Below are 24363 nucleotides of genomic sequence, written 5' to 3'. Positions count from 1 at the left end.
TCAAGGCAAATCAAGAACGTTTTTGAAAATGTCGAAAAGCGAAACAGAGAACATAAAAACCAATCTTAATTTTTGAAAAATTTTTTTAAAGCTGAACATCTCAGTTTTTCAATTGCCAGAAAAAGCCAAGAAAAATGAATTAAGTCATCAGAACTGCTATTAAAAATTACTGCGTTATAGTGAAAGCGTATAAAAAAAGTTTTTTTTTTATTTAAAGAAAATAAAAAGATAGAAAAAACGTTCTTAATTTTTAAAATGAAAAACTTATGCTCAGAATCTCAATTTAAAGTTTTCTCATTGCCATAATTTTGGAAGAAAAAAATTGCTATAATATAAACTTTATTAGTAACTTTATTTTTAAAAAAAATGCTGAGTCATAATAAAAATGCCTAAAAAAGAAAAACAGAAAAAACAAATTTTTCTTAGTTCCAGAAACAAAACTTTAATACTGAAAATCACACTTTTCTATGTTACTGGTTATTTATATTACAGTACAGGGAAAGAGTGATAATAAATTAATAGTATGAGACGTTCTGTTAAAATGCTGGGTTATAATAAAAACTGCAAAAAATGGATCCTTCTCAATTCTCAAAGTATCGAAAAAATGACAAAATTGACTTGTCTGATTATAATTTAAAAAAAAAAAGTAATATCTATAAAAATTCAAAAATAAAAAAAACTTAGAAAAATGCATTTCTAAAAAATATTTTGCCAAATATTTGACTGATCATTCAACCAACTGAATTTTTCACAGAAGGGCCAAATACTCGTTACATCCCTCCCTAATTTAAATGCAATGTTATTGCAACTTGAGAAATTCATAAAATGGCGGAAAACGTGAATTTTTAAACTGCTCACTGTTAGTAGTTTAGATTTCAATTTTTTGTTGCTTAAGTGATCTTTTTCGATAAAAAAAAGGAAAATGTTTACGATATAAAAAATCTAATAATTAATAAAATAAAATAATAAAGTACATTACAAAATAAGCATTGAATTTTATTTTGAACTATCACAGTTTTGTTTTTATTTTAGGCTTTTGTTTAAAACCTATAAATTTTCTTCAATTAAAATATTTAATTTGAATTTATAATACTTAAATATGACTAAACTTTTTCCTACTTTCATTCTGTGGGCATTGCAGTTTTTTTTTATTTATTAGAATTTAATTCTAAAATGAATTTTCGTATTGCATGATATGATAAAAAAAACATTTCTTTTCATCAATGTTTATTTATTTTGATAAATCTATTGTTCATATAATAAAAATAGCAAGTTGTTTTTTGTAAAAAAAAAGTATAAGTTTTTTTATTTTTCAATGAATTCTAATAATGGAACACTACTAAGTTATTGATATTACTAAGTTTATTGATAAAAAAAATGGAACGCTAATGTTTAAATAAACATTACTACATTTGTCATTAACATGTCTAAATACATGTGCGGCCCTTCGTTAGCCAACCAGCTGTGCAAGTGGCCCTTCACTCAAAAAGGTTGTGCACCCCTACTTTTAAGGAAAAAAAAGGAGAAATGGATGCCTTTGAATTAGTAGAAAATTCATTGTTTTCTTGAAGACAAAAAAAGGTAAACAAACAAAAATGCCATTTTTTTTTTCATAGATCCAGTTTAAATAATTGATTATCACAACTGTGACACACATTGAGAGAAAAAATTTAAAAAATATGCCTTCAAATTTAAATAGTTATTTTAAACATTCTTAATATTTCATAAAATTACCTACACTGTTAATATTGAGAATACAACCTTCACCCCACAGTGGTAAATTATCCATTGCAATAGCATCATTTTTTTCCAATTCAACCATTTCCATCAAATCCTAAATAGTTCAAAATAAAGTAGGGATAATAAGAATGAGATAAAATAGTCAAACTTTATTATCTTTACAATTTATTCAGAACAAATTATTTAAATTTTGCATTTGAACAAAATTACATACATGACTAATTGAATAAAATTTTCAATGCATATCCAAAAGTGTCTAATCGGAAGCATTACATCCCTTTTAAATTTGAAAAAAAAAATATTTAAGAAATAAAAGTTCTTAATACATTGATATTTAAAACTATATCATGAAAAATAAAATGAAATCTAAAACCATTAAATTTTCAGCCTCATAAGAAGCATAATAGAATGAAAATATTTTAAATCTTAACCATTAAAAATAAAGTAGAATTCCAAACAATTTAATCACAAGCTTTTAAAAAAAAATTAAAAATAGAAAGAATCAATAAGTACAATATAATACTTATAATAAATGGAAGTTTCAAAATATTTATAGATTTTTGTCATAACTATTTAACTAAATCTTTAAAAACAAAAGTTTTTAAAAAATTACAGTTACTTTCGGGAACGAATATAAATTTAATTAACTAATAATAGAATTATAATAAAAATAAAGCAATACTAGAAACTAAATAATACCTTTAAGGAAAAAGAAATCTTTTTAGTTAAAATTTTATGCAACCATAATCTTTTTTCTTTGTTCATTAAAATGATTTAAACCAAAGATTGCAAAAATTAGTACAAGGACTCCCCTTCCCTTTTTAGATTTTTTCTTTTATGGACCCTATTCTAGCTTTTAACATTTTACTCAGTTCTCGAGACTTACGGGCTAAATAATCTCATAATTACATAAGTATTGGTAAAAATATATAAGTAGCTTACAAGTTGCTAGGGAACATTTGTGCAAATATTTCTCTTCAGTGTAAGATGGAAATAGAAATCAACTTTTGACAACAGTCAAAAGTTGCTTTTCAAGACAATTATTGTGCAACATTTGGCAAAAATTTAAATACAGTAGAACCCAAATTTAAAGTCACCTGTGAATAAAAACTTATTGCTTTTAACATCTTTTCATGGCCCCTTTCATTTCTTATATCAATAATGAAGAAAAAAAATTATGATATTTAGATTTGAAACGGCCTTATAATACTATTTCCCTGAAATATTGAGGATCTAGAAAATTTTTTAAAAAGGTAGTCTTCCACCAGTTTCAACCCAAAGAATACTGACAACATCTCAGAACGAAAAGCCGGTACAGACAATATTAAGTATTCGCAATGTGACGACTCGAAAATCAAGAGACAATTTCAATAGCTGAAATAATGGAAAATTTTTCACTCGTGAAGCAAGTGATGAAAACTGAACCTTTAGTTCCCCCCCCCCCAATCATTCAATGAATCAACAGTTATGCTCCTCACTGGAGTGAATGGAAATTTCCTTTTAAGGAAAAAGAGAGAAATGGATGCCTTGGAAATAGTAGAAAATTCATTGATTTTTTTAAGACAAAAAAGGGTAACCAAAAAAAAAAATGCCAATTTTTCTCTCAGAGATATAATTAAATTTTCTCTTATTACTAAATTAATTATATTTAATTTAAGTTTCAGATTTTATTTAGGTATCCAACAAAATATATTTAAATTTGAAGAAAATTAAATTTTAGTTTTCATGGGAATTTCCATGCCTTCGATATGGCAACATGCCATCGTTTACAATGCTTATGTCCAGTCCATTGAGTGTCACTAATTCAAGGCTTTGTTGTATTTTAAGATGGTGCTGTTGTTGCAGTTATATTTTTCATTAAAATAATGATTTTAAACTAAATTTATTTCCTTTGTTTTGCTGATACAATATATTTATGAGAACACTAACAATAATTTCTCAAAAACAGATTAAAAATGTACCATAGAGGTACAAGAAATAAAATTAATTAACACATTATTTATCATTACAAGACTATGAAGCTTAAGGGGTAAAAATCCAAGTAATAGCAGTGGTTAATGAAGAAATAACTGATCTTTGTAAAGCTATGCACACTGAGTATTACAAAGGCATCTTTTAGCAGTTTTTTAAAGTCAATGTGAAATAACATTTTTTACCCACCTTAATTTACTTCCTAAATTAAATAGCAACCAATTTGCTATATTGGAAAATAACTTAATTTTTCCTTTAAAATAAGTTAGAGCTTAATCATTTAATATGCAATTTGCAGTCTACCTTTTCAGTGAGTCACAAACAATAAATGGAAAATCCTATGGGACTGATAGGTATTGTATAGTCAAAGAAATTTGTTGCCTGTGAATGGTCATATCTTTGCCATACATCACTGGTTCATGGTAAGGTAATTTGCAGCTTCTGTTTGTCCGAAGACTGGAGCACCCAGATGAAAGGAAGATTCCCATTTCAAGCCAAGTGTGAAGTTAATTGCATTAGTAGTTGCAATTCCCGGAGTACCATACAAAAGCGAAATTGTCAAATATGGTTTTGTTAATGATTTTTTACTAGTTTGTTCTCCTTAGTGATTCATAATTATCTGTCAATGTCTGTTAGTGCTTCATAATTTGCTTCCTATTAAAACAATTTGTCCACCCTTTATTAGCATAAGTAATGAATTTTGAGCAAGTAGAATTTTCTGTTCTTTATTACTTTCTTATAAAAAAAACATGTTTTAAAATGAAAAAAAGTTTTAAAATTAAAAAAACAATTCATCAGTCTACTAAAATATCCTCAAAAAGTGACACTAAGAAAATCACAAGTCTAGTTTAAATAATTGATTAGGACAACAGTAACCCACAATGAGGAAAAAAATTTTAAAAAACATGCCTTAAAATTTAAATAGCTATATTTTAATCATTCTTAATTTTTCATAAAATTACCTACACTGTTAATGTTGGGAGTCCAACCTTCACTCCACAGTGGTAAATTATCCCTTGCAATAGCATTATTTTTTTCCAATTCAACCATTTCCATCAAATCCTAAATAGTTCAAAATAAAGTAGGGATAATAAGATTTAGATTAAATAGTCAAATTTGATAATATTTACAATTTATTCAGAACAAATTATTTAAATTTTGCATTTGAAAAATATTACATACATGACTAATTGAATAAAATTTTCAATGAATATCTAAGAGTGTCTAATCAGAAGCTTTACAACCATTTTAGCTTTGAACAAAAAAATTAAGAAATAAGAGTTCTTAATTAAAAAAAATACATTGGAATTTAAAACTACATCAAGAAAAATAAAATGAAATCTAAAACCATTAAATTCTTAGCCTTATGAAAAGCATAATAGAAAGAAAAAATTTTAAATTTAAAAGATTAAAAATAAAGTAGAATTCTAAACAATTAAATCATAAGCTTTCAAAAAAAATCAACAGGTACAATATAATATTTATAACAAATGGAAATTTTAAAATATTTATAGATTTGTCATAACCATTAAACTAAATCTTTAATAACAAAAGCTTTTAAAAATTTAGTTATTTTCAAGAACTAATATAAATTTAATAAACCAATAATAGAATAAAAACTAATAGAAATAGAATAAAAACTAATACAAATTTAATAAACTAATAATAGAAATAGAATAAAAATTAAGCAATACTAGAAACTAAATAATACCTTCAAGGAAAAATAAATTTGCTTCAGTTAAAATTTTATTCGAATATAAACCATAATCTTTTTTCTTTGTTCATTAAAATGATAAATATGTTTGTCGGACCTCTGATAATGGTTACACTATAGGAAAATCATATAGTTTAATACAACTAGAAGGAATAACATTTAATTAGAAAATATTTACAAACCAAATTTTAACGAACCAAATTTTAACAAACCAAAGATTGTTTTGTTAAAATTAGTACAAAGACTTCCTTTCCCCTTAAAGACTTTTTTTTCTTTTATAGACCCTATTACAGATTTTAATATTTTACTCAATTCTTGAGACTTACAGGCTAAATAATCTCATAATTACATAAGTATTGGTAAAAATATATTAGCAGTTTCCTTTTTTTAATTGATCTAGCAAATTATAAGATATATACAAACATATATAAAAACAAAAAAAATAGTAAAAAGAATTTTTAAAAATTTAAAATTATATCTTATAATGGTATTTCATGCAAATAATTACCAGAATAAAAATATCTGGCTATATGCTGGTAGGTCTTATTTTGTAGCCTAAATTAAATTTGTGTTTCCACTTTGCTCTCATAAGGATATAATCATTTTTGTGAATTATATAATCAAATGCTTGAGTGCTTGATTTAAAATAATTATCAAATATGTTTGTCGGACCTCTGATAATGGTTACACTATAGGAAAATCATATAGTTTAATACAACTAGAAGGAATAACATTTAATTAGAAAATATAAAGCAGGTTGACATGTTTCTCTGAAGTGGTTCTCACCAATGTCCCTTAAAATCTTTGGATGATAGTTAGGGCCTTTCTTGCTACAGAGTCAAATATTACTACAGTCTAGAACCAATGCTTTAATCTAAAATTTATTTTTAAAATATATACATATACTGTCAAAATTATTTTACTTAATTATTTAACAATAAAAAATCTTATATATAGTTAAAATTATGTACAATAAGTTCTCTCTCTCTAAGTTATGATTTTTAATTAAAAAAATTAAATTTACACTTATGTCTTGACTTGCTTCATTAGAAAGCATGGCTGCCATATTAATGCTTGAGTTACTCATACTAGTAATGAACTGAAAAATAATAAAGACATTAGCAAACAATTTAAAAGCAAACATATAATAAATAAAGTAAAAACTTTTAAATTGAATAATAAGCAAAAAGAAACAAACTAAAACATTACAGTTATCAAAATAAAGAACTTTACAAAACGCCAAAAAAAAATTACATTTCCACCCGAGTAGGATGCACAAAAATTTGACAGACAGACAAGAAAAAAAACTTTTTCTAACTAATAATTATAATGTGATATCAATTATTTCAAAAAATCTTAAGATTGCCAAATTCATAAATACTCAAGAGTTTAATTAATCTTATTAATCAGGTAGAAATTTAAACAAATTACATCATACCTTTACACAAAAATTTACAACATTACTATCAGAATTCTTAATCTATTTTTTACTCCAAAATAAGATTTCATTATGTAATATTTCATTAGTCATAAACAAAGTATGAATTTAATCAGAATTTTTAATAAAAAGTAATTATATTTACATTCATATCTTCGTTTTCTTTCATAAGAGGCAATGAATCAGTATTACTGCTGGAGTTACTATAATCAATCTAAAAAAAAGCATTAGAAATCAACTTTTGGAAAAATAAACATACAACTAAGGCTAGGTTTTAAGGGTCGAAGGATAAAATTTATTGTAGTCCCTTTCCTTTATAAAAAAAAAAATGTAATATTTTCTAGAATTTGTGAAGAGTTTTTATTTAAAATTATAAATATTTTCTCGAATAAGATAATTTTCAAAATTAAAAAACATTTTAAAGGAATTTCCATGCTGCTCACAGAAAATCTTTGAAAACCAAAAATAACAATGTTTTCTATTACCATTATAAAGATCCCTTCAACTTTAAAGGTGAAGCTTCTCTCGTTTTCTTTTATCACTATCAAAACCAGTAACTGAGATGCCTTAAAAACTGGTGTCAGATAAAATTCCTGTCCACAACAAAAAGATTTTTTGATTTTGCATAGATATCTGGTTCTTTCTAATTTAGTTATATTATTGTGGAAAAGGCCCTTAAAGCAGAAAGTGCTTAAAACTGATATATGTCACAGAGCATTAAGTGCTGATGATTTAATAATCAGCCACCCAATTTAATTCTTCCCAATCTTAAAGATCTAAGTTAAATCAATTAATGTTCCATTTTCATCACCAATTTAGTTGGAAAAATAAAATGGCTTATCTTATAATTAAAAAGTAAGAGTGAGTGAAAGTATTTGTATTTTTAATGAATACCCAGAGGACATTTGCTATTATCAAAAGTGTTGTTGCTAAACATAATATATATTTCTCCTCCCGGAAAGAAAGGTTTTCAGTCTTGTGACTGATACTAAGAATCGCAAAAGGAGGCAAGAAATTAGGAATCTCAATATCAATGAATAGAGGTAATCAGAAAATCAAATTACTATTCCATATTTTAAGGGGAAAAAAACATAAGATTACATTATAAGTGAAAATTACTCACATTAATATTTTCCTCTGGAGATGCAGAAACTAAATAAACATAACCATTTTCATCGGTACAATATACCTTAAAAAATTAAACAAATGATCTTTTTCAGCAAGATGTAAAATATCTATTACATATAAATTAAATGATATATTAGAAGAAAGTATATTAGCCTAATTTAACCAACTAAGCATTTTCCTTCGGGCAAGTTCTCCCAATGCACAATTTTCTTATTTAATACCAAAAGAGAAAACTTCTTTTTTTTTTTTTGTTATCCAGAAAACAGGTGAAAGAAAGTTTCAAAAGGCCAATTTTCTAAGGAAACACTGTAATGCTTCAAAATTTTAATTGTGTGTGTATGTATAATGTCGTAGCTGAGTGGAAGGATTTACAAAAAAGGAATAACATAAAAAGATTAATTGAAGCTTGTAGAATTTCAGACATGAAAATCATATTAACTCAACACACAGATTGTAAATAAGCTATGTATCACCTAAGTATAATTCTTGAAAAAAAAGTAGTGTTTGCTTTAAGAGTTTGTCATTAGAAAAAAATAACTTTTCTCAGCATAAGGCAAAAAGTAATTCAAAATATTTTTCATTATTTAAAAATGTATAGATTTTTGTACTAAATTTAAAATCTAAATTAAATATTTTTTTGTTACCTTTATATGGAAAATTAAAAGTTTTAATTTTACTTCTTTTTCAAAATCAGTTTCATTCAGCCATTAACACCCCCATTTTTAAGATTTTTAACAATGGTTAAATTTTCTTACTCTCCATGTTTAATTTTTTTAATAATAGCTAATTTTTTTTACTCTCATTCGATATTTGAATTCAAGGTCTTTATAGGGAATGTTCAAAATTATTTTTAACATTTTTAAAACCATACAAGTAGGATATGCATGTAAAGAAAATAACAATTGAAATATAAAAATTTCAAAAGCAACAAAACCCCAAAAAAAAGTTTTTATATTAATAACACCCCCAAAAAAAAAGTTTATTATAATTAAACCCAATAAAAGTTTTTATAATAACTAATTTTTTTAAAATTATAAAAAAATTATTGTCTACTTGTATATAATGAATTAAAAGTATAAAAAATAAATTTTGGAAATTTAGTTTTATACATAATATGTCTCCTCCGTTTTGAACAATTATTTGATGAAAATTAATAAATACAATTAATTGTTTTTTAAACAAACTGCTTTGATTGACTAAAGTAGTTCCAATTATAAGGAAAATCTCTTAAGGACACTTTAATCATTAAATGAGGCTATAATAATGAAATAATCTCTTAATGATTTAGAATATTAAGCAAGCACAACTTACTTCATTATTCATATCGATATCATTAAAACTCTTAATAGGAGGTTCCTCAGAATCATCTTTAATCTCTTTATTTCCAGCAAAAGTACTATATGACTGTAATAAATTAATATTCTTAATATTGCCATTAAAGAGTGAACTATATCTTGGATGTGGCTTAAAAAGAGACGTAAAAATAAAAAAAGATTTTTAACTGATTTATAAATGCCAATCACTTTACACATCCATAAATAGAAATAAAAAATTTTAAAGATGTACACATATTTATATATACTCCATGTTCTATTCACTGTGACACAACATTGTCGCAGAACCTTCATGCGGATAGATTTTTCTTTTGAGAAGTAAAAAACTGTTTCCTTTCATGCAGAAATTTTCTAAAAAATTCTTTTTCTTCATAATTATATTCAAAAGATGCCTTTCTCGTGCATCAGAAAGGAAAGAAGTGTTTGTTTTTTTAATTCTCATTTGAGAATGAAAAATAAAAGTAAAAAATTTTAGTTTTCTTTTCTGCAGAAATTTTCAAAATATTTTTTTTTTCCTTCTAGAATTAGATTTGAAAGATGCCTTTCTCCCCCATCAAAGGGAAAATAAATGCTAAGGATTTCTCTATTCTTATTTGAGAATTAAAAAATTTGATAAAGACTGGTTTCTGCTAGAAGTTCAATTAGATAATATAAAGAAAACTGCAAAATCATGAAAACCTTTAAACTTAGTTTGCTCTGGAAATCATGTTCTTTCGTTATTTTTTTTTTTTTAAGAACACCATATTGCACATTTTATTAAAATTGGACTGTGAAAGCCAATCACGTTACAAATTAATTAATCAATTTGATACAATAGTCCCTCGTTTTTTTAAACCATGTTTTAATAAAATTTTCCAAATTGACCTAATATTTTTAATATATTATGCGCATAAAAATTTCAAATCATGCACCAGTCTTCAGTTCATCGTTCAGAACTCTCGCCGATTCAATCATAATTGTATGTGATGTTTTGACCATTTTTTCAGCAATTATGGCAATGAATTTTTACTTTTTTTTCTTCAATCCCGATGTCTTGAGTTGCTCAGTTATTATTGATATTCTCGTAATTTTTTTACAAAATACTGATATTATCTCAGCATGAGAAGATCGAATTGCGAAAATCAAGTTCATTTTTAGTTCTATATGTTAATTGAGCACAAGTCGAATCAATGAGGATAGCTTTTGTATTTATAAGCTTATGATAAAAATAACATTTTATAATCTGTTTGAAACTTCATATTTTGTTTATAGTATATACTTAAAATAGGGTTGGCATTTTGTTTGAAAGAAACCTATTTGTTCCAGAACACTGGATGAAAATGGAAAGAAAAAAAAACTGGACAAAATGAAAACTAAAAATAACCAATAAAATTGTTTAGAAATAAGTGTTATAAGAATATAATTTTAAACAAATTAAATATAAAAACGAAAAGTTCTCACTTTTAAAAACATTGCTTTTCTCACATTTACTCCAGTTTAAAAAAAAAAAAAATTTCAAACTAGTTAAGAAGCAGTTGAAGTATTCATTCATAACAGTGTGATTATAAAAATTTGTATGTTGTTCATTAATGTGAATCCTATATACCATTAATAGTAAGAGTATGTTTAGTGTATGATTTGCTAATTTAGTAACAATAATTAAATTTCATAAATTATATTCTCACAGTCTTTATTTAATTTTAAAATTAGGTTTTACTTTGCTTATTTATGCGAATTATTGAAGGACTACAAATAATTTAATTCACAAAATTCTTTAATTTTATATTTCTTTCCAAAAAATTTGCTTTATAGTTTTCTCTTAATTGAAAGTGATACATTAAATAGTTTAGATAATATAATTATTTTAACTTGATAGCAATTATGAACTGTTTAAAAAGAGTGTTTAAACTTTTAATATTTCTTTTTAAAATGGAGTTCTCTTATTTCTTCCACTTTGGTTGAACAAAAGGCAATTTTTCCACTGTGGAAAAAACTTGTTATTCCTGATTTGAAACATGTTTCTATAAACCTAAAAAAATATATATAAAGAATTTTTAATAAATTAAAATGGAAATAGATTAAATTCCAATTCACCAAAAAAACTGCTTTGAAATGATTTAAATGCTCTAATGTAAAGCCTAATTTTGTGTGAATAATTTTGGTGAATACAAATTTCAAAACTATGTTAAAATTTTGAGATTGTATTGGAAAGATACTTAGGAAAATTAGTAGCAGGGTATTATATTGTTGTATTATTATATTGTATTGTTATATTGTATTATTACATTACAACATATTGTTTTATTCTCAAAATTTATTTTACATTCCTATTATCACAAGTACATACTTTCAAGAATTATATATTGTTGATAAAAACAAATAAAACAATTTAAATCATGGACTGCTAGGCTAACCAGGTTGTAAATAAATAAAAACTAAGCTTATAAAATTGGTTTTATTAAGTTGAATAAAACTAACTCTTTAAAATAAGGAACAGAAAACAATTAAAAAATTTTTTAAATAAAATAGTGCATTCTTATTAAAGTGAAAAATGAAATCCGAAAAAAAAAATTTATATGTTGTCGTACATTAATTTATGCTAAATTCATAGTTTTTGTTCAATTATTTAATATAATTAGATTATACATAATTAGAAAAAAGCAAACTTACTTCATGTTCAGTTTCTTTATTAGAGAAACAAAAATTGTCATTAGAATTTAATGATGCATTAATCCAAACATTCCCCTGATAGAAAGAAAATAAAGAGATTTATATATTATCCATAAATATATATTTTAGGTGTTCCTTTATCGCTACCCTTAATATATATTTTTAAAATTCAGGTGGAAAAAAAAGCACATTTAAGCAGGGTTAAAATTATATTGATTTAACTATTATCACAATAATAATTCCTATATCACATTATCACAAGTACATACTTTGAAGAATTATATATTTTTGATAAAAACAAATAAAACAATTTAATGCATGGAATGCTGGGCTCATCAGGTTGTAGATAAATAGAACAAAACTTATGAAATTTGTTTTATTATGTTGAATAAAACTGACCCTTTAAAATAAGGAGCAGAAAACAATTACAATTTTTTTTAAATAAAATAGCACATTCTTATTTAAGTGAAAAATGAAATCCAAAAAAAAATTGATATGTTGTAGAATATTAATTTATGCTAAAGACATAGTTTTTGTTCAATTATTAATATAATTAGATAATACATATACAAAAAAAAAAGTAAACAACTCACCTCATGTTCAGTTTCGTTATTAGAGAAACAAAAATCGTCATTAGAAATTAAAGCTGCATTAATCCAATCATTTACCTTTTAAAAAAAAGAAAGATTTTGTTACATGGTGTTGCTGTTGTTAAAATTTAAAAAAATTGGCCGAAAATAAAATACAATTAAATTTATGCGATGTGCCTCAATAACTAACATAAAAATACACATTGGTGAGGTACAAAATGTTGCAGTTAAATTAGTTGGAAAACATTATAAATTTAGTTAATTAATTACTTTTGTTACAAGGTTGAAAGAAATAAAAGACAAGTTAATTATGGCGCGTGACTACTCCAAAAGTGAAAAAGTACGTAAAAGATTGCAAGCAATAACCCTTAGAAATAAAAATGTAAAAAACACCAAAAAGATCAATACGTCATTGTAATTGAGTTCCACATACCTGTTGCAGGTTTACTTTGAGCTGTCTGAAATGTTGAAAAACAATAACTAATGTTCTTGAAAAAGAAACAGAATAAATGAGTTCCGGTTACCCAAAAAACATGTTCGTTTTATTTTTATTTTGCTGCAGAAGGTTCAATAAAACAGATAACAGGGAATCACAACATCGAGGAGCACTGCCACAAGGAACGCAAATACATCAGCACACTAATTTCTGGCACATGATTGAAAAAGGATAGGCATTAGTGGAGACTAACATGGACAGCTTCTTAAAAAAACCACATTTTTGGCGTATCATAAAACAGGAACGGTGAGAGAATGGAACATAAATCCCTTTTTTAACACGGGAGTGGGATGCCGCTGGAGTCTTACTTCTCAAAATCTGCCCTCCAAAGATTCATCCATGGCGAAAAAGAATTTCAGCACAGCCGAGCCGGACAGCTCACGCACCCACAGGGGGTCGGAGAAATGACCGCCATGTAATTANATATGTTTAATTTTCAACTGTGGTAAATATTATTAATTTACAAAACTTGAAAATTAATAACCAACAATAAAAATATATAACTGAGACTATTTCAAATTATTATATCAGGTTCATTAAAATTTTTAATTAGAAGTAATTTCACAATCAATCTATTAGTATTGAATGCTTTTTTACTGAAATAAAATTGTCCACTGGCTACTAAAATTAATTTTGACAGCTGTTTTAGGATCTTAAATGGAAGTATAGTGAAGAATAAAAGGATTTTGCCTTAAAAATAAGTAATAAGAAAAGCTATACGAAGAGGAGTCAAATGTTTAAAGAACCAATAAAATACCTAAACCAAAATTTTCTGAATTTACTTAATTTTCTTCTTACCTCAGCACCTACTGCCATAATTGTGTAAAATTTTAAGGTTTCTTTATTTTCTTCCACAATTTGTTTCTGGCCTTTTGTACCTTGTTTTCCTTTTTGCGGCTGAAAGAAAAAAAGTTACTATAAAAGAAGAATGATGTTACTCCAAAGCTATGAATATACTTGGCAAATAACAATTGGCACAGTTTTAAAAACTAACAAGTCTGAATTTCTAACAAAATTATTATTTTTTTTTTCATAATTAATATTGTACTGCAGAGCATTTTTATATGGGAACACGAAGTCTTCACACTGTAAAGGTGAGATCAATAGACAATTTAAATGAACTTACAAAATGATAAGTTTTGTATCAAAGCGAACAGTGTAAAAAGAGGTTTAACACAACTGAGTTCCAACGTTAGTTTGCCTTTCATAAATGGAATCTCATAAAATTTCAAAATCAGTGAAATTAACTGTTAAGGGCCATTTTAAAAAGATTTAAATTTCTGGATATAAGAATATTTTATGTTATAAAGTAGTGCTTTATTCTATTATCTTCAAAAAAGGTAGTTTCAATTCTTTGAAAAAATTTTTTTCCATCAATTGAAAACTAATTTTTGGAAAATAAGTAGAGTGATGCTTTCCATATTTTCCTACTAATATTAATTTGTTATATCCTTATCTTCCATAGTTATTCTCCGCTATTCGTTTTTTCATTCATTTTCTTTATTTATAAATTTAATTTCAGATTCTTGCCATTTGTATTCATCATACATTATACAAAGACTCCAACAATTTGAGGCTGATACAAATTACTTTTTTTGCAGATAGTGAACTAGAGGAGAATTTTTTTAAACAGGTATTTAAAAACAAAAATAATAAAACTAAAGCATTTGTATTTATGACCTTATATACTGTTTAGATTACCAGGGTGCGTAGCCAAATTATTCAACAAAAAATAAGCACTTTTCAAGCACTCAAAAAGTTTTTTTAAGCACTTTTATGAAAACGTTGAATAGAACAATGTGAACTGTGTCTTTTTGCATAATTCGAAGTAAAAATCAACATAGTAAGGAAAAATCTCATTTTGAGTAAGGGAAAATTAAGCACTTTTTAAAAATACCCAATGAAAAAAGCACTTTAAAGGGCTTTTAAAAAAAACGAAAATTGAAATAAGCACCTTTAAGTACTTTTTAAAAATGCTATGCACGCTGATTACTTATGTTTAATGGTGATACAAATTCCTTTAGTTATAATTTACTGCTATATAAATGTTTGACCTGCACTACCACTAAGAAAAATATTTTTTGAAACTTTGGAGAATCTATAACAGTCAGTCTCTGTATATAATATATATCCTATATAAATAGGGAACCCACTCAAATATTACACATGCATGTAAAAAGAGAAGGCTTTTATGATTTACTAATTTTATCTGACAAGGTAGCAGAGGAGTTAAGTAATGATTACTAAATACACTAATATCTTTTTACTTGCAAACATATATATATATATATATATATCAGGATGCATAGCCAAATTATTCAACAAAAAATAAGCACCTTTCAAAAACTTTTCAAGCACTCAAAAAATATTTTTAGGCACTTTAAAAAAATATAATTAGGCAGGATTGGCAGCAATGTTTTTGACAATTGTCAAAAATCATGACATTTTGAATAATGTAAACCGAGTGGCGTTTGCATTAGCTACAAACTGACAATGCGCCAAAATAGATTGGGGTTGAATTAATTGCGAAAACATTGAATAGAACAATGTGAACTGGGTCTTTTTGCATAATTTGAAGCGAAAATCAATATAGTAAAGGAAAAATCTCATTTTGAAAGAGGGAAAATTAAGCACTTTTTAAAAACACCCAATGAAAAAAGCACCTTTAAGGGCTTTTAAATAATGAAAATCGAAAATAAGCACCTTTAAGCACTTTTTAAAAACGCTACGCACCCTGTATATATATATATTTTCATTGAGAAACAGTTAACCTATAAATATTACAACTGTTTTGAAAACATCCTTCAATTTGTTTTTAACTAACATCATGAAGTTAAAACAACCATTGACAGAAATATGCAAAAAAAAGTAATTAAGATTCTGTTACGATTTTTCTGCAGTTGATCTTCACCTTAATTTATTTTAAATATGTAAAAGTGAATATCAGAAAGTTAAAATTATAAAAAAAATAGTTAATCAGTTTTAGAGGAAAATAACTTAATATTGTTTACATAACTCTCTCTACATTAAAAGATCGAAAAAGTCACAGCTGCTATTTTCAGCGTTCAACATAATGTTACACTTGTTTTTTAACGCAAAAACTACTTTCAATAGAAATTTTAAATTATCAAAAATTACACAGAAATGTATAGGGAATACTGTGAAATAAAAAAAAACAGCATTTGATAATTAGTTCCAAATTTATTCTTTTTTTCCTTTATGTTATATTTTGTTTTGTTGCGTAAAAACTAAAAGACTTAAAAACTTGTAATTATAAGGTGTAGAAAATGCAAAAGGAGTACAATAGAATAAAATATTTTATGATTTGGTTATTAGTATGAGACATGACATAAGGAGAGTTTGTTTCAAAATTCCAATTTGTTCAAGAGCTATTGCAATTTTCAGTTCTTTTTACTCATTCTGGGTTGTGGTGGTCTTGTTATTTCTAAATTTTCCTGATAAACAATATTTTGTCTTTATTTGTTCCAATTTTTAGCATTTTGTTGTGATAGTTTTTTGTTTTTTCTTCTGTTCGGAAACGTAGGTGGTACTTTTTCACAATGAATTTAAGAAATAAAAAAAATTATTTAGAGAAGGAGAGACTGTCAAGAATTTTGAAAACCTCTTTTGAAGTAGTTAACGTGGAAATGTCAAATATTATATGATTCATTGCAAGAGAGTGAAAAAAAAAAACCCTGAAGCATTGCAAGTGCAAGGAATTCGTCATACGAAAAAATTACTTTACCAATTTTGGAAGACATGAGAAGTGAGATTCTTGGATGAAAACATTCCTAACTAAAGAAAGCTGTGGCTGGATTTTGCCCCATTTTAATCTTGTTGCCAACATAATCTTAAGAAAAAATATACTTCTTCAATAAAACCAATACGTCATTTTATATTTCCTTCACAAGAATAATCGTTATCAAATGCTTTAAGACAAAAACTGATTAAGTTAACTATGATTTAACAAACAGAAATTAAATATATTTTAATTCAAACAATAATTGATTTGTATTATTTTAAAAAAATATTACTTTGCTTCCTAAAAAAAATCCCCTTTTATTCTATTTAAAAAATTTAAATATTTCAAAAAAGTACTGTTGCAGTTATAATATATAAATAGTTTGAAATATATATGTGGATCATACTATGTTTGTAATCACAAAATTAGCTTAATTGAAGATCAATAGCAATTTCTTTAACACATTGAGATATTAAGTTAAACAGAATTTGATGAGAAATATAAATAAATAAAATTCAAATACATGCATTAATAATTATTTATTAATTAACTTCCGAATTTCCCATTATTCTTCAGAGGAATAAACAAACATTTTTAAGAACTAGAAAAGAAAAGAAAATCATAAAACCTCCATTTTAAAATGCTTTCAGACATAATTATTTTATTTAGCTTCAATTATTTAGGAAATATAAATATATAATAAATTTAGATAAATATATTGTTAGTACATTAACTGGTTTCTCAAGTAATCAAAGTGACATTGATAATTAATTGATTTCTCAAATATTCAAGACATCATATGGCCATCAAGACCATATGATGTCAAGACATCAAGATAGACCATCAAGACATCATTAAAATGCAACTTCTGAATAAAAGTGTTACCCAAGTGTCCCGGTAGTAGATACTCTCCAGCAATGGGCTATGCTGTGTTTACCACAGTATCTGCAGATTCCGATTTTTTTTAAGAACAAAAGGAGAAAAAAATTGTGTGCAGAAAAAGCAGAGAGCTTGTTAAAACTAATAAGCAAATTAAATTAAAACGCAAAGTTTTAGTGTAAAGCTTAATTATATTTTTAATACGCAAATTGTGCTAAATATATATAAATATAGAAATATGTATAAGTCAGAAGGAGAAGCTACTGAATATAGATATAATTTTTACAATAATTTATTAAGTGCAATTTTTACAATAATAATCTCTGCCTCACTGTGTCAAAATCACAAACAAATTTGAATATTTCAATACAGTGCTGCAGATAGTCTGTAAATCATGAATTCCTCAAATATTTAAATTTCATAACCATTAATGAAATGCAACTTCTCAAAAAGAATTAGTTTTAAATATTGTACGGAATGGAGAGTTAAAAGGTAGAAGATTCGTAATAGATTTCACTATGCTAAACATAAATGGTAATACTTAAACAGGGTATTAAGCTATCAAACAAATATTAAATCAAACAGTGCTATAAGTTATCTTACTATTAAGACACTTAGTTTTGAGAGAGTTTCAAAAAACAATTAAGTATTATATTTTCCATTAGCTATTTTTTTTCTTATTATTAATAAAACCTGATAAGTATAAATTTCAATATGTATGATAGGGTACTTACCATACTACTTGTCTGCTCATTACTGGTTTCGTCTAAAAAATAATCAAATAAGCATTACATATAAATTTTATCAAAAGAAGGTATTAGTGATTTACAGTAGTACAGTAATGTAGATCAGTGTTTCCCGAAGTGTGATATGCATACCCCTTAGGGTACGGAAACAGTTTAGCGGGGGTAAGCATTCTTATGCAAAATATCTTGCAACAAACGAAAAATTTCAAAGAATTTTATTTAAAAACAAAGTTAGCCATGAAAATTTATGATTATGTATTTTTCTATTGGCTATTTTTTGCTGAGTTAACAGCTAATAATTAATGGTGTCAACAGCCAGTTATGATTTTTAACGTTTGTGCAATTTTTTTATTATAAAAAATATATTCATTTTTTTTATTCATAGTACAGAGAGTTACGAAAAATTTAGAAAGGGTACACAAAAGTCATAAGTTTGAGAAACACTGATGTAGATGGGAAAATTGACATTTTTATTTTAAAAACCCTTTAGTCAGGAAAAAATTTACATTATAAAGATGAAAATTGATATAAAATTTTTAAATTAGTTGATACCTTTTAGTTGAACATTACACTCTTAAATTAATAAAAAATGACAAAATACCATATTCTTAAATTTTTCACACCCTTTAAAATTGTATCACAAGCATACTATCACTTTATATTCCTATAGTGTAATTATCTTAATGATCATTGGTTATACAATGTATTTTAAAAATACCAATTATCACAATTTTTTTCAAGGCTCTAACCATTTAAGCAAGTTTTAAAAGGCAAAATTTTTGCATTAAGTTTCACATTAAATACTTGCAAGCTGGAATTAAATACTTGCAAGCAAGGAATCAAAAATTATATTAGACAGGCTTCTGAAAACATCCTAACATGGCTAAAAGATTTTTCTTCTAAACTAAAGAAACATGAGTGCTGTTTCCTTTGATATAGTTTTGTAGAGATTAAAGTTTTCTACAGATAGAAATAGCAATTATGTAAATTTTCCTGAAAAAGCTTGGTCAGTAAAAAAAAAACAATGCCTTTAAAGCAAAGCATGCATAAAATAGTTCACCTTAATATTTGTATAAGTTGTGTTCTCCCTAAGAGTTTTTTGAAGGACAGTCTGCCCTGCTTGCCCTTTGATCCCAATGAATGCACTCTCTTTACCCTTTTTGTAAAAGTAAGCCACAATCCCTTAAAATCACTGCCTTTTTATTCAGATTCCACTTAGGAAAAAAATTTATTCATGGTTTTTAAATAATAATTACACTGGTAAAATTATCTGTGTTTATAGGCTAAATACTGATTACTACTACAAGTATTTCCTTTGTTAGGATTATTTTCAACTGGTTAAATTTTTTATAAGTATCATTTCGGGGAGATATATTAATAAACTTTTCAGTGGTTTTAAAACTATTTTTTTAAAAATAAAATGCATCTTTGAATGTCGATTTACACATAATTTTTAGTTTAAATTATATTTGATTGAACAATATAATCATATTATTGATTAAAAAATTTTAAGTAACATTAAAAAATTTTTTTAAATGTTCAATTTCATCAGCTTTAATAAATATGCGTTGGAAAAAAAATAAACCAGTTTTATAAAAGTTTATATAATTTTTTTCCTTTTTACATAAGGTTTCTTTGCCGGTGTTTTGAAAGTAAAAACTTGAGGCTCATTTGCTCCGCCTTCACAAAGCATTATACTAAGATCGTAAAGCAGAGAGTGCTTGAAACTGTCACACAATCCAAAACAACTGATGTTTGTAGAGCTAATTATATACCCTACAAAGCCATGCAGGAAAGTAAATAGCTTAGTTAGGTATTTTAATTCAATGTAAAAAAAAAGAAATTGTTTTGCTATTTAAATTTGCAAAATAAAACTGTTAAATGAAAATAATTAATCCAGGGATGCTTGTTTGTCTATTTTAGATGGTACCCAAAGAACATTTATAGTTATCAAAAATTATAAAAAAAACTTCTGAAGAAAATTTAGCAATTAGCAAAAAATTATTGCATGTGCAATTGAATAGAACCTACATTACACTATTGAATATAATCTAAAATAATCCATTTTTTGCACTAAAAATTACATATTATGTTGACATTTATATCTTACTTTGGCAGGCAAAGAGATTAAATTTTCTGTTGACTCAAGTATAACTACAACTACTTTCAATACAAAAAAAAAATGTGTCTCCTGCATCAAAAATTATTAACTTTTACACTTTAGATTAATTGAATTTTATTATTCAAAACAAATACATAAATATGAAATAGGTTGATAATAACATGCGAAAAATCCAAATTGCTGTGTCAACAAGAATGCATATTGAAATGAAGATTCATAATCTTGTACATGAAAGTTAATAACCTATCAAAGAAAAAAAGCATAGGAATTCATACCTTTTTTTTAATTGATTAAATGAAAACCAGCACTACTTAGTTTCTGTTCTGCCAATGTGTTTCAATTACTTTTTTCTAGCCAAGATAGATGATAATATTGACCAAGATTGACAATTTGCACAGGTAAGAAATATAATGTCATGATCAGGTTTGATTATTTGCACAGGTAAGAAATGTAATGTCATGATCAGGATTGATAATTTGCACAGGTAAGAAATATAATGTCGTGATCAGAATTGATAAGTTGCACAGGAAAGAAATGTAATGTCATGATCAGGATTGATAAGTTGCAAAGGTAAAAAATTTAATGTCATGATCAGGAATGTGAGAGGTGCAAAGGAAATAAAGCAAACCTTTTTTTGAGTTAGAATCGCAATTAACTTTAAATTTAGGATGAATTTGCTACACTATTTTAGTAAGGTTAAGGAACTGCAAAGTTGGTTAGTAGTGAATTAAGTGAGATTACCCAGGTATATTTGTCAGAGAGTAATGCTTTGATTAGTTTTAATGTAAATTTTAATAATGCCATCATTGTTTAGACAGCAAGTTGCATCAGCTTCAAAGGGAAAAATATTTTTTGTACGTCACAAGATTAAATAAGGAAAAGGAATTCGTTTTACGATAATTAAATACATTTATTATTACCCCGCATATGTTAAAATTGTAAAAAAAAACATTGACATGTCTTAAAGTTATTCAGTAGAAAAGAAATAAGATACATATTTTAAATGTGAGTGACTTAAATGTGTTTAATACTAATTTCCGTTTATGATGAAATGCACGTTCAGTGCGGTTAAATGATACTTTGTGTGTAAATTGCTATAATCTTATGAAATTAACTCGAATAGTAATAAAGCTGTTATTTACGAGGAAAATATTTAATATAGATTGATTGTATTTTTTTTTTCAGTGAAATGTTAATTTGGTATTAAAAATAAGTATAGTAAGTGTAAACCTAAAATGTGATAGAATTGCATTGTTATGCTAGTTTTTAGCATGTAACTAAAATGGTGGCAATAAAAATGTACCAAATATGGCCAACAAGGTAATAAATCAACCTAAATTAGTGACAAAGTGTAAACAAAGCTGTCACGCTTTAAAAACCATGGTCGAAAAACTTGGATTGGGAAAAAATTTGCTGTGACTGCGGTCCCTGGCGTACAATAGGCCCACTTAAAGTTTCAGCTCATTTACTCATAAAATAAAAGTTTTTCGCTCTGTGGAATCAAATCACTACACTTAAGCAATACGTCTTCTGAAAGATAAAGGGTTCAAATTCCAGTAGAGACATTTGATTTATATTACTTGAGTTCTGATCTAAGATTGATAACTATTTAGTATGTTTTATTCAATATATTAATTTTTAATTTAAATTATGCCATTGAAAACAAAAACTTTGTTGGAAACACATAAATCTTTCAGCAAGAATTATAATGCTATTTGATTTAAATTTTCATAATTAAAATTTAATAAAAAACCCTATCGATGTTTTAAACCAGCCTCTTTGATTCAAGCTTAATTTCGTTTCACTACAGATTTCACAGATGACTTACTTGTTATTCGAAATTGTGTACTTAAATATCAAAATATACTTTTAATGATAAACAGCTTTTTGAAATCTATCATATATACTTAAATAATTTTATGTATTTTTGGCAATTTCTTTTATCTTATACACTTTTACATCAACAAAATTACATTCTTTTTCCACTTATACCCTGAACATTTAAAAAAAGTTACATTCCATTTGCTATATAAAAAAGTCTGATTAAAATTCTACAAACCAGTAAATTTATAGTGGACTTCTTTAGTACATTTATCGATTTCTATTTTTCTGATTTTTTCTAATTTTCCATCTTGGCATAATTTACGTAAATTAGCTTTACATCTTCTTTTGCCTGCTTGATCATAATCACTTTCATTCTTATACTTTTCATATTTTGATTCTGATATTTTATCCAACTCCTATAAATAATATAAATATTAATAAATCTTTATATTAACAACATATCTTATAGTCTCAAAAAATTGCCAAAATATTTTTCAATGAAAATTGTTTTAAAATTGTTTCAGCTTTGTAAGAAGTAAATAATGGGAAAATATTTTTAAACGAAAGTAAAGTATTTTTAAAGCATAGTCAGGGCCGGATTAACCTAGAGCCACACTAGGCACGTGCCTAGGGCCTACGAAATTCAGGGGTCTACGAAAAACTTGGGAGAAAAAAAATTTGTTGACGAAAGTAATTTAGCTTTAAAAACAACAAGTGTATTTTGTACAAAATCATGAAAATACAAATAAAAGTATAATATTTTTCGGTAATAAATTATTTTGCAGAATCTTATGATCTAATATATTACTCTTTTGCGATTTTTGGATTCAACGAAATCTTGTATTATGCTGTCGAATTCCAAACTACGCAAAATATCGTATTCAATAGACATAAGTGCGAGCGATGCCAAATGATCTTGATTCATTCTTGCACGCAAATAATTTTTTATCAATTTTAATCTGGAGAAAGATTTTTCTCCTTCTGCATTTGATCCAAGAATCGACAAATATATTCTTAATGCAATGTGAACGTTAGGAAAAGTATTCACAAGTTTATCTTTAATTTGAGCTTTTGACAATGTTAATTTCCTTCACTTAGTTATCATAGTAGTATCATGAAAACTATGAAGCTATTAGTATAAATATTTCTTGTAATTAATCTCACTATCAATTTCACTGTTTTCTTTGCTGGTTTGTTGTTGTATTGTTGACGTGAAGTGTTTACATAGTATCGATCGAACTAATCATAATGGTATTATCGATATCAACTGCAATATCGGCAGTATGTCGGTATTGCAGATAAAGTTCGATAAACAAATTAAAATCTACATTAATAAAAATGTTAAAAAAAATATGCAAGAAAATTTTAGCATATATTTTGAAAAGAGGGGAGGAGTGGGGGAAGGAGGGGAGGGGCAAAAAACGGCTATGCCTAGGGCCTACGAAAGGTATAATCCGGCTCTGAGTATAGTATTTATTTAGTAAAAAGTAAAGTATTTCTTATAAAGTACAAACAAAAGTAAAGTATTTTTAGAAAGCAAGTTTTAAATTTAGAATAAACACAGTTTCGAAAATGTCCAGAATCATGTTTTAGCAGTAATCAGATACGTACCTTAATTATAAGTATGCTAAAATCATTAATGAAACTTAAAAAGGACAATAAATATCCAAGTATATAAAATATTATTAAAACCTAACCTCTTTTTTAAATATATATATATATATATATATATACATCAGGGTTGGGTTTTTGCCCTCAAAAACTGGTTTTTGACATGACAGTGGTAAAAACCGTGTTTTTGCCGGTAAAAACTGTCAAAAACCTACTGTTTTCTTTAATTTATGGCATATAGCGGACAATATATTATTTTCACATAATTGCCCTTATAAATGAATGTTGTAAATGATTGCTATTGATTTTGCAACTATATACATGTATTCTTATAGAAGGATATACATTCATACAGATATTTTTTAGTTGGGTTTAACAA

At 25.9% G+C, this 24363-nt stretch overlaps 1 protein-coding gene across 15 annotated transcripts in view; it reads right to left on the bottom strand.

The window, feature by feature from the left end:
- LOC107449188 (uncharacterized) overlaps window positions 1–24363 on the bottom strand; it is a 50651-nt gene that overhangs the window by 5891 nt on the left and 20397 nt on the right. For 13 of the 15 annotated variants that reach the window (XM_071181586.1, XM_071181584.1, XM_071181587.1 and 10 more), the window contains 10 exons: window positions 22609–22789; window positions 18416–18447; window positions 12568–12642; window positions 11975–12049; window positions 9303–9395; window positions 7987–8052; window positions 7009–7077; window positions 6450–6524; window positions 4678–4773; window positions 1739–1834 (listed from right to left, as the gene is read on the bottom strand). In XM_071181586.1, coding sequence (XP_071037687.1) covers window positions 1739–1834; window positions 4678–4773; window positions 6450–6524; window positions 7009–7077; window positions 7987–8052; window positions 9303–9395; window positions 11975–12049; window positions 12568–12642; window positions 18416–18447; window positions 22609–22789 — 858 coding nt within the window. The remainder of the gene's footprint in view (window positions 1–1738; window positions 1835–4677; window positions 4774–6449; window positions 6525–7008; window positions 7078–7986; window positions 8053–9302; window positions 9396–11974; window positions 12050–12567; window positions 12643–18415; window positions 18448–22608; window positions 22790–24363) is intronic. The other 2 variants (XM_071181588.1, XM_071181583.1) reach the window with 2 other exon arrangements.

This window comes from Parasteatoda tepidariorum, chromosome 6, assembly GCF_043381705.1.
Source record: "Parasteatoda tepidariorum isolate YZ-2023 chromosome 6, CAS_Ptep_4.0, whole genome shotgun sequence".
Lineage (NCBI taxonomy): Eukaryota > Metazoa > Arthropoda > Arachnida > Araneae > Theridiidae > Parasteatoda > Parasteatoda tepidariorum.
The sequence above is the reverse complement of the archived record's forward strand: the minus strand, read 5'-3'. Positions and strand labels throughout refer to the sequence as shown.